This window comes from Cebidichthys violaceus, unplaced genomic scaffold (genome assembly GCF_023349555.1).
Source record: "Cebidichthys violaceus isolate CVI_PGR_0920_01 unplaced genomic scaffold, fCebVio1.0.p SCAF_20, whole genome shotgun sequence".
NCBI lineage: Eukaryota > Metazoa > Chordata > Actinopteri > Perciformes > Stichaeidae > Cebidichthys > Cebidichthys violaceus.
The window spans coordinates 5045097-5056673 of NW_027176373.1; the positions used below are offsets into that span (position 1 = coordinate 5045097).

The 11577-nt window shown below is 39.6% G+C and overlaps 1 protein-coding gene across 1 annotated transcript in view; it reads left to right on the forward strand.

Annotated features, from left to right (window-relative positions):
* Nucleotides 1–7129: 7129 nt before the first annotated feature.
* cdc23 (CDC23 (cell division cycle 23, yeast, homolog)) overlaps nt 7130–11577 on the forward strand; it is a 6467-nt gene continuing 2019 nt past the window's right edge. The window contains exons 1-12 of the mRNA XM_068716464.1: nt 7130–7255; nt 7596–7668; nt 8565–8702; nt 8830–8872; nt 8970–9075; nt 9263–9395; nt 9589–9766; nt 9856–9953; nt 10061–10142; nt 10388–10541; nt 11305–11424; nt 11545–11577. The exon at nt 11545–11577 is cut by the window's right edge and continues 43 nt beyond it. Of these exons, the coding sequence (XP_068572565.1) occupies nt 7143–7255; nt 7596–7668; nt 8565–8702; nt 8830–8872; nt 8970–9075; nt 9263–9395; nt 9589–9766; nt 9856–9953; nt 10061–10142; nt 10388–10541; nt 11305–11424; nt 11545–11577 (1271 nt within the window). The 5' untranslated portion in view covers nt 7130–7142. The remainder of the gene's footprint in view (nt 7256–7595; nt 7669–8564; nt 8703–8829; nt 8873–8969; nt 9076–9262; nt 9396–9588; nt 9767–9855; nt 9954–10060; nt 10143–10387; nt 10542–11304; nt 11425–11544) is intronic.

The window sequence follows — 11577 nt, forward strand, 5'->3', positions numbered from 1 at the left end:
TTTTGTGAGTTTGAATAAAGTTTGGCTCCACAGCGTGAGTTTGTAACGACGGCTCCACTGGGAGGTCAGCCAGGTTCAAGAGGTCAGAGTTACGGAGAACGTCGGTTGCAGAAGCTAGAAAGCTCAAATGTTTAACCTCAGTGTTGATTTCTAGAGTTCTGGGCAGTCTAAAAACAGTGTATTGACTTTGTCAATACAATGTTTAGGAGATCCAAATAACCTGTTATAACAAGTTTAGTTGTTTCATTACATTGACATTGATCTCGGATGCCATCAGCATCATCATCATCAGTCTCTGCTACAGCAGTGGCCGAGAAATACTTTGTCTTCTAATCCTGATCAAACCTTTTTGTCTTTCAATTTTTTGGGACCATCCCATGAAGAATGAGGTCACTTATAACAGAAGAAAAGCTGGAAAAAGTGTAATAGCAATAGACATTTTATTAATTACCTGAGAACATTGCACCATTTGATGAAGAGAACATGTAGTCCTGCTATGAATATGTCTCTTCTGGGTTTCATGGAGGAAAGAGAATTGATATCAGAATTCATGTAAAAAGTATTGAATCATAAAACATTAATAAATGTATTTACATAGCCTTGTCTGCAGCAACCCATCATGCCCATCCCCGCTCTGTGCTGCCATTTCTGACCTGAATTACATCTGTTGATAAGATGACTGGCTAATTAACCAGCTGCTAAAGTATGGCTTGTGTTGTTTTCACTTTGTGAGTCTTTGCGTGTCGTCATGACAAAACGTGGTCCTGGAGTCACCTACTGCAACGAGAACTGCCACAGAAATTTGGAGTACTTTTCCAGGTGTTTGTATATTTGTCCGTCTGAGGACAGATTCTGTCAAGAGATGTAGTCACAAGACTTTACAGGCGTGTAGTTTGAAGGTGGGTGTACGGTGGTAGGAAGTGGCCATTGCCCCGGGCCCCACAGCCACTTCACACCCCTGGCCTGATTTTGCGTCTTGGCCTGTGTGATCTTTAGTCACTAGTCTAAATTCATCTGTGCACCATAACTCCTGCGGTGGACCAGTGACGATTTGATATGAATTTTTTAACAACCTGCCGTCATGTTTTTTTCCTTTTTCGGTTAAAATATGATGCAATGTCTGGTTTAAATCAAGTGTGACTCAAACTGACTTGGTATCATTTGTTGTCACCAGCTGGCTAAATGAGTCCAACCAGCCAAAATCCATATCACTCAAAGAAGACCAAGAGTAAAAGGGGTATTGCATTGCAGGAAATAATAACACTGGTGTAAAAGCATATCGCTGACAGAGATTTTCCATATGAATTAGTCGGTTACATGTTCCCAATGTCCTGTGAAGTTGGATGGGGGAGGGGCATGTAACATTAGATTTATTGTGTCTGCACCCGCTCAACTCAGCACCTGTCCCTAAAGGCAAATTAATCCCAAACCCAAAACATATCCCTCTCCCCCCCTCTGTGCACAGACATGACACATCTGTCTCAGCCATTATCCACGGCCTGACATGTTTCTGGGACATGTCTCATGCCACCTTGATATAAAGGTTACTGCAGCACTCTGACAGAGACAACAACTGAGTTGTTTTTTTTTCTTTTTAAAGAATCTGTCTTCCACTCTTCTCTCATATAACCTCAATCTAAACATTTGGTTCATGGTAAAGAATAGACAACAGACATGAGCTCCAAAGGAAAGAGACTTAAGATCTTAAAACTGCCTCATGATCATGTATTGAACAACCTACTTTCCTGCCTCTTGAGGGGATTTATATATTTTTCAGTTTTCTCAAGTACTGTACTCAACTACAATACTAACTATACCTTGATATAGTATTTATTTGAATGAAGGACTTTTACTTGAAATGGATTATTTTTACATAGTTGAATTGGTACTTATGTAAAGGATCTGAATATTTGTACTTCATCATGAATCCCACTAAAGCCATGAATACAATCTGGTGCAGACCAGTGCGTGACTGTGTCCCTGTGAAGGCAGTGTGGTGCAGTGCCCAGTGCTCAGGTGGTCGCTGCCCTGATGAGACATGGCTGTTGGCTGTTCTCAGTCCAACTAGACAACATCACCAACAGCCAATCACAGGGTCCTGCACCGGGCCCTGAAGATCAAAACCACAGGGACGGGGCATGTGTGTCAAGCCGCTTTTTCACGCTTACTTACACAAATGTAACAGATGTACAGAAAATGTTTCGCTTAAAGAGAGAAATATAGCTGTTTTTGTTTTTGCTTAGAAATATCTTTTCTATTGCCTTGACACTTTGGCTGACATTATTTTCAAGAATCTAGTTACGATCTCCCCTAGTCACACCAGTGGAGGCAATATACTCCATCTGTAGCTCTGACTTACAGCTGCAGAGAGAAATAAGTGAAGAAAACAACAAAAAAGTAACAGCATCCAGGCTTCTTTTAGTAAGGATGAGTACACATGTTTTGGTTTGGAGCAGGTATCGACCCCATTCATTTGAACTCATCTGAACATTTGATCTCTGCCTTTGAAGAGCAGTATTTGTTTTTATTATTTACACAAAAGTGGTCTAAAAAATAACCCCCACCCCCCCCGCAAATCAAAACAACATATACTAGGTTAATAATTATGCATTGTATAGATTTTTCAAACAGCTTTGACTCCCAAGGTGAAAGTGTGCCCACACAAACAAATGCACCCACACACACACACAAACAAACGCACACACACACACACACACACACACACACACACACACACACAAAACATTCAAGCACTTTGTTGGCATATTTTCCCTTTCAATTACACAACTGTCTCACAATTCTGTCTCAGCAGCTCCGTTATGCACTCCACTGCCCCATACCTGAAGGATATATGTGTGTGGAGGATGTTTAAGTGAAGTAATTTAACAAAACAAAAACAAAAAATGACATCAGAAATGTGTGTGTGTGCGTGAGAGAGGGAGAGAGATGAAAACAAAGAAGTGAGGAAGGGCTGAGTGAAAGGCATGGACTATATATGCCCCTCTTTCAACCTGCTCAGTGAGCCATGTGCTCGGCCTTGTAAACTGCAGTGCTACTTGATTACTTTGTCAGTCTTCTAAAGTGGCTTTTTCTCTGTGGAGAAATAGGGAGACATGTCTGACAGAGGATGTCCAACAGAGAGAAGGAAGTGCGGGGAAGCGAGAGGAGACACCAAATGAAGGGAAATTATATTTTGCTGTCTTGTGAGAGAATATTGGAGAATCATCAGACACATCACGTTTTTCAGACCAAACAACCACAACCTCAGTAACATGCAGCTTTTGTGTGTTGTACCAACTCTACCTCTGCTGTGTACATATTTAAAAAATATATATATATTCTGTCCCCTTAAGGAGACCTGAGGGAGGAGACACTATTATACTTTCTTATTCCAAATTGTAATTTCAGTTATTTGGATAATTAGTTATTTAATAATTAATTAAAATATATTATTTTTACATTTTATTTATGAAAATCAATAACGGAAATTAAGAAACTTTATATTTTTAAACTCAATTCTCCCTAAGGTGCCTTTAGTGGAGAGAAGAAGGATGTGGATGGTCAACTTCGTTGTCAGGTTTGTAGACAAATTATAAGGATACCAGCACATTATTTTAGCCCAGCGCTTTCAAGGGATACACATTATCAAAATTAAACTTAATTTGCTTGGATGATTCGACACGTTTAAAAGTTAATTTATTTTTTTATGTTTTTCATATTCATATTCATAGTGGGTGTTTTTTTCCCTCCAGTTAGACAGTGCCACCCCTTGGCAATATTAGGTACTCACTTCTTCATACAATCATCCACATGTGCCAAATGTCTGATCACTGCATTATGCCTTCTTCTCACTAAAATGTTAACACGCATAATGTATGCCTATTGGCACAACAAAGTTGCAAAGTAGATGTTAAATAGATAAATTCTGGGACACATGCTGTGGAAAAATAACTATAAAGTTATAATTAAACTATTGACAATTGTGAAAGGTAAGCATTATACATGGTTGTTGCACCGCTGATACAAATGTGATATGAGGATTTATATTCTTAATAACAATGATACTTTGTAAGGTTACGTTCTACATTTACTGAAGGAGTGCGACTTAATTGCTGGAATGAATATGACCGTTGCTTTACCCATTTGTTTAATCCTATTACTGTATCCAAAGCTTTTTTTCCTTTCAAGTGATTTACATGCTTTTCCTCCTCAAATGGTACGAGGCTCATGTGTCAAGGTTTTATGCTACATTACTTTCACTCAACATCCAAACTCAAATATAAATGTTGCAGAGGAGAGCATGATCCTGCGTCGCCCACTTGAATTTCTTTTTCTCTTCGCTATTGATGGATAAGGCGACCGTGGAGATCAACCTATATGTGATCAAAAAACACTTAGTCGCTGAGTGCATGAAAGACATGGTGCGTTTCTCGTCCAAACTTTACAAGAGAAACGTCTCGGACAAACAATACTTGTAGAACAAGCCTTCTCTGTGATCAAAGGGCAGTTTGCAGTTGTCATGTGGGTTTTAGTGGCAGCTCAGTGGGTGAACACCTGTTGTTCTACTGTTTCAAGGGCGCATGCTGATCCCTTGAGCTTTTGAAAGGGTTGGATTTAGAATTTCTCTCACTTACAACTTTTGAACTTTTGCATCAGCTGAAGATGTTAGTTGGTCAGATCTGACTTAGTGTCATTGAGCTTAAGGTTGAAAACTCCAGTGTACCTCACTCCATTTTCATTTAATCAGAGTTAATGTTACTTTACCTAATATGTGATATAAATCATTATATTATACCCAGGGAAAAAGTGAGATTTTGAATATCATACATAAAGAAGCTGCTTGTACTTGTGGAAATCCTGAAGCCGGCGATTCTGCTGATTTTGACGATCAAGAACATGATGAGCCATGTCAGCTCTGCACCAGTGAAGCATGGCCGAGCTTATAGAGGCCAGTGACAAGGGCTGGGCAGGCAATCAACTCAAAAATAATTATTGGCACAAAAAAAGAGTCAAAATATTGCTGTTCTTTCAAAACTCACCACTGAATTAGATATTGATTAAATTAGTGACTGTGTCTATGAGAGCAAATGCAGATTATACTGACAGAATAGAAGTGGGGTTCAGCAGAGCATAAGAGAGTCTTTCTAAAGACGTAAATAAAGATTGAGCCCTTTGACGGAAGTGAATGTATTGCAGGATCACATTATCAGCAAGTTTTTACTATACATTCAGAGGGTTGGATAGTTATACAATACTTGAACCAGCATGGTGTATTGGTTGGGGTGGCTGCGGTTCAAAAGGAAGGGAGACTCAACCTTTAATGACAAGGTTGGCAGTTCAATCCCCGGCTCCCGACTGTCTGCATGTCAAAGTGTCCTTGAGCGAGACACTGAACCTGAAGTTGCTCCTTAGGTGCTTCACATCAGCCCAATTGGTGAAATGCAGAGGTCAAATGTCATGTATGGACCTGTATGTGACGATTGAAATAAAGTCTAAGGGTATGTTCTGTTTTGTTTCCTAAGAAATTATTATAGGAACTGATTAAATGTTATGGCAATGCTTTTAAAATGTATGTCAGTGGATGTCTAAATTACATGTGGCGTAGCAGAAATGTTATCTTTTAAATGTAAAGTTCTTCTATGTAATATGTTATACCTCAATGACAATCTCAAAGGCAGACACGTTTGTGGTCCAACTATTCAGCAGCACAAGATCAACAGAGAGTGGTGTGAAAATAGACTGCCGGTTAGGATTTTTGTTACTGTAAATAGTAACGGGGACATTATAGGGGTCTTCAACAAGCATGTGAAAACTGGAAGTCATGCATGATGAATATACCTACTGAAAGGAACTGTACTAGAGAGGAAAAGAAAATCCATATCTTCAGAATGCTCTCAACTTGGCTAATTGTGTGTGTGCATGGGTTTCTATTTGATTGTGTTGATGTTTTTGTGTGTACAACTGTATTCTTATATGTATGTTGATTATGCTCATAGGTTCTTATTCTTGTATCTATATTCTCATATTTTTAGTCTTTAAATGTAAAGCACTTTGAGTTTTCATGTATGAAATGTGCTATATAAATAAAATTGCCGTTGGTTACCCTGTAGTAAAATCATAATAATTTGATTGGACAATGAAAATCCTGTTGCTTTGATCTAACTTCTGTTCACATTGATTATTTTGACCCTGATTTTTTAGGTTCCTCATAAAGTCAGGGATAACCCTGCTCTAAAGAAAGGTTAAGCCCTGGGCTCAGAGTGAGGATATTCCACAATTGAAGTTTTGGGTATGAGATGACTATAAGCTCAGGGCTAACAGAGCTGTAAGCTCCAGGCTAAGAGAGGTCGAAGCCAAAGGCTAAATATAGAGTGAAAAGTCTTTATGATGTTGTGATGTCTTTATCCAGTTTGTGATTGCTGCTGAAGAAAACAAAGCAGAACTGTTCTTGGTCTAAATGGATACAATATATTAGATTCAAAGACCAGTGTGCATACTTATTTTATTTATCAAAAATGTCATTACTTGTGATATTGCAGCATTTGTCCCAGTGACACAAAACTGTCAGAGAGAGATGAAACCACTACGATTCCATGCACATGTTGGTAAGATCTTTACATTCATTTCATGTTATAAAATGTTATTTATGAAGCGGCTGAAGACATGTCAACTGGTGCATGCCTTAAGGACTTGAATATGCACAACATATTCTAGTCAGTCATTTTTGTTGTTTTTAGGTGTCATTGTTTACATAAAAATCTGAAAAACTATGCCGCCTTTGATCTTCTACTTCATTCTAGACTTTGCTTGCTAATGTTTAATGGTTATGCCTAAATGAAATAGGCCTATTATGAAAAATACACAGCTGGTGTTTAGTAATATCAGGTTTACAAATGCAGTGCAGTATTTGCAGGTTTGCATGTGCAGGCAAGCAGAAAAATATGTAATTTTTTTTTTTTAAAGATGAATAAAACGGTTTAAAAGGTATGGTCAGAATTACAATCTATGTTTTTCTCGCATGATAAATTACTGACAGTGGTGCTTTTATTTTGGAAGCATTGGGAGAGCAGAAGGGATGTCATTCTTGGTGGGCGGGACTTCCTCTTGCAACTTCCACCAATAGCAGACTTGCTTGGTAAAATATGAAAATGGCGGCTCTCTGTAGTGAGTTTGGGGACCTGGTACAAATCAAGAAACAGCTAATATCGGTGATATCGCTTTGTAAAGAAAGAGGACTTTTACACAGCGGCAAGTGGTGAGACGGACTGTTGTTAACTTGTTATTAACTGCCTGTTATTCTGATCTGTTAACTTATTAACTTAGCGCTAACGCTAATGTTAGCTAACGTTATTTTAGCTGTGCTGGTGACAAGTCTCATTATAACAATTTAGCTAAAGCTGATTAATACTAATTATTAGTTAATTATACAACACTATTGTTGCCACATTCTAGTTAAGAGCGTCGTTAAATGATTACTTGCGTTAAAACAATTAATAGCGCTGTTTTCAAAGTGTCAACGCTAACATTAGCTGCATCATGTGTAGCGTTAATGTTACTGCTTGCTTGCTTACATGCTTTCTGTGTTTACATTTTAGGGCATCTGAATTGGCATTTGCTTTGGACCGTCTTCCCAAGGATGAATTACCCCCGTCACCTCCTTTTACTGAGGTGTGTGCACCGCCAGGGCCGAGGATGTTGTGTTTAGTTAGTTTTCATTTTATCATTTTAACTACCTAGCGTCCAGTTTTACCCAGTTTCCCCTTGAAGCAGCTTTAGGGTTAAACGTCATTATACGTCATGCTCTCTTATCAGTATCACAAATGTACAATCTATTCGTCCTCTTGTTCCAGCTCTTTATTCAAGCTTAATTAAAATATTAACATCATCATTTCCAGTTATTTAGCCAGGTTTCATGTTTCCTTCGGGCCTTGAACCCTACATATGTAGTTTCATATTTCTAAAGGCTAGCCTAATATGTTCCCTAAAACAGCTGTTGGCTGTAGTTTTTAGCAGAGGTCATTCAAACAGCAGTAAATAGTGAATTTTCTTTGAGACTTAAACTTTATTTATTTATTCATTCAAGTAGAGTCTATGGGATATCATCAAAATAAACTGCAGTGCACATGTTCATCGTAATAAAGGAACATGTAGATCCAATTATTGATGTGTCTGTGGTGCAGAGGAATAAATCCGGTTTTGATCTTTTCAGCAGAATGTATACAACAACAAAAATAAGGAAACAAACAAGCAAAGACACACTTTTGAGCATTATAAAGTCAACTATATTACACAAGGAGGAAGTAAATGATATGTGGTGTATAGGTGCAGCACTTCATTCTAATGTTTGGTTTGCCATGTTAATCTCTTCTGTCCATCTATCTGCAAGGGAAAGGTTCTACTGCCCCTTGGTGGCAGTTTGTTTTACGTAGAAAGCAAAATTGTTAGTCAGAAGTCACCCCTACAGTTACTACCATATTAAAGTGCTTTTGTCTTTAAATAAGATTTAATTATTTTTCATTAATGAATTCTACTTTTCTCTTTTTTATTGTCTTTCACAAATATAGGAAGACGCACAAGACCTGGATGCACTTACACTGGCCAAATCCTACTTTGACCTGAAAGAGTACGACCGCTCTGCTTACTTTCTGAAAGGCTGCTGCAGTCGGAAGGCTTATTTTCTTTATATGTATTCTCGCTATCTGGTAAGGTTCAGTAGATTTTTGGCATGCCCACATCCTCTGAGTCTTGATTTAACTTCATGACAAGACTGCTTTCACTATGATTGTGACGCTTGAGAACCATTTTGAAAGTGTCCTTCTATGTCTTAAGTCAGGTGAGAAGAAGAAGGACGATGAGACTGTGGACAGCCTGGGTGAGGACTTGTCTGTTTGGACATTTAAAACAGAACTGCGAGTACTTTTGTTATCCTTAACACTAAACTGTTTTTGTGTTTTTCCCTGTGGTACTAGGTCCTCTGGAGAAGGGTCAGGTGCGCAATGAGGCCCTGCGAGAACTGAGGGTTGAGCTCAGTAAGAAGCACAATGCGGGAGAGTTGGACGGGTTCACCTTGTACTTGTAAGAACTTCTCCTCCCATGTGTACTTGCTTTCCTCAGATCATGCAGAGGAATACAATGGACTGCTCCTAAACTGCATACGTGTGTGTGTGTGTGTGTGTGTGTGTGTGTGTGTGTGTGTGTGTGTGTGTGTGTGTGTGTGTGTGTGTGTGTGTGTGTGTGTGTGTGTTTGTTTGTGGGTATACAGGTATGGGGTGGTGCTACGGAAGCTTGATTTGCTGAAGGAGGCGGTGGAGGTATTTGTTGAGGCAATTCACGCACTTCCCCTCCACTGGGGAGCATGGCTGGAGCTTAGTAACCTTGTCACCAACATTGAAATGGTAACTACCTTTGTGTTTACGTGTACACAAATTGTAGATAACATGAACTAAATGTGCCCAGGTCCACAGTGACCATTTTTCCCCCAAAGCAATCCTCACAACACCCTCCTGACAATTAAACTATACTTTACAAAGACACTGGATGGAAATGATTTAATCTTCCTTGATCTCTTGTTTTTGTTTTGTTTTCCAGCTGAAGTCACTATCTCTCCCAGACTGCTGGATTAAGGACTTCTTCATGGCCCACATGTACACAGAGCTGCAGATGATCAAAGAAGCTCTGCAGAAATACCAGAACCTCATTGAGGCCGGCTTTTCTAAGAGCACCTACATCATCTCACAGATTGCTGTCGCCTACCACAACATCCGAGGTTTATTTTCTACCTTTTCATCAAGACTTTTGCCTCTCAGAAGATTGTGATGTTGACAGGCTGAGTCTAACAGGCTCTGTTCATTTCAGATATTGACCAAGCTTTGGCTCTCTTCAACGAGTTGAGGGAGCAGGATCCGTATCGCATTGACAACATGGACACATTCTCCAACCTACTCTATGTCAAAGTGAGTTCACCTCTTTATATTATCTTGATTTGTTTTATTTGACCCCTGTAAGCCAAGTTTTCAGCATACGATCTAAGTGTTTTTTTGTTTTTCTGTTGCTTCCACAGAGCATGAAGCCAGAGTTGAGTTACTTGGCCCACAACCTGGTGGAGATCGACAAGTACAGAGTGGAGACGTGTTGTGTTATTGGTAAGAAGAGACAATCGACACTAATGGTGCTGTTTCGTTTTTCCAGTGATGGGACAATTGGTTGATGAATGCTTAAAATATATTGTAACTTGTCATATATTGGTTGTAATTCTGTATGGTTACAGCTTCACAGTTGCATTGGCTTGCTCTTTTTACTTTATGTTCTAGATTTGTCAGACACAATATTATAGTCATTATTCCAAATTACAGTAATTTGTATAATAAGTTATGTGTCTCATCCGCAGGTAACTATTATAGTTTACGCTCTCAGCATGAGAAGGCAGCTCTGTACTTCCAGCGGGCCCTCAAACTGAACCCTCGATGCCTCGGTGCCTGGACCCTCATGGGCCACGAATACATGGAAATGAAGAACACTTCGGCTGCCATCCAGGCCTACAGGTCAGACGGAAGATGTAGTAGAATAGAATAAATCTTTATTTTCACTGCGTTTAGAACAATGAAAGTCGGTTTAGCTGTTCTTCAGCAGTGCGTAACATTAAAAGTCAACCTGAGGCGCACAGGACAGCCGTGACGATGACTAGCATCATCTCAGTCTCGCAGTGAACTGTCCCCGCCCAGCTCACTCAGTTTTTGGAATCGTTTGTGGGGAATTATTGCGTGAAATGTCGAGCTTAAGTCAACGAACAGCATCCTTACATGTGTTCTGCTGCTCTGGATGTGTGAGGGCTTTATGAAGAGCTGTTATGACCACATCAAGCAGGGATGGCAGGCTTGATGTGGGAAAGACTTGGTGATGATCAGGGTTTAGAGCAACCAGGTGGTAGACATTCAAACAGTTCACGGCTGCCTTTTTGGGCACTGAGATAATTGTAGCTGACTCACATTTGCAACATAAAAGTTTATGTAGGAGAGGAGGGTTGATATGTGTCCCACTAGGAGCAGAGTAGGATCTATATACTTGGGTGACAAACAGGGACACATGGTGTGAAAGTCTGAGGTGCAGCTTTGTAGGTATCGGGGATGTTGGTGTAGACCTGGTCCAAGGTGGTGTTCTCAGTTGTGAAAAAGCTGATGTTTTTGTATGTCCTTTATTATGTGTAAATGATGGAGTTTTCACTTCTTGCCAGACCTTTCACAGCAGTGTGATGGAAACATAACAACTGTGTTGTTTCCTTGTTTTCATGTATGTTCTTCCTATCAGGCATGCCATTGAAGTGAACAAGCGGGACTACCGTGCCTGGTATGGCCTCGGTCAGACATACGAGATCCTCAAGATGCCCTTTTACTGTTTGTACTATTATCGAAAGGCTCACCAGCTCAGGTATGGATTTTGACAACAAAAAAAGATGTTTGACGCAGTTGTTACTAAGAATTAAAATAAGCATGCCCATAAACCAAATGCTCAATATTAATTTCGTCATACATTGATGTATTTTTGTAGGCCCAATGACTCGCGTATGCTGGTTGCGCTCGG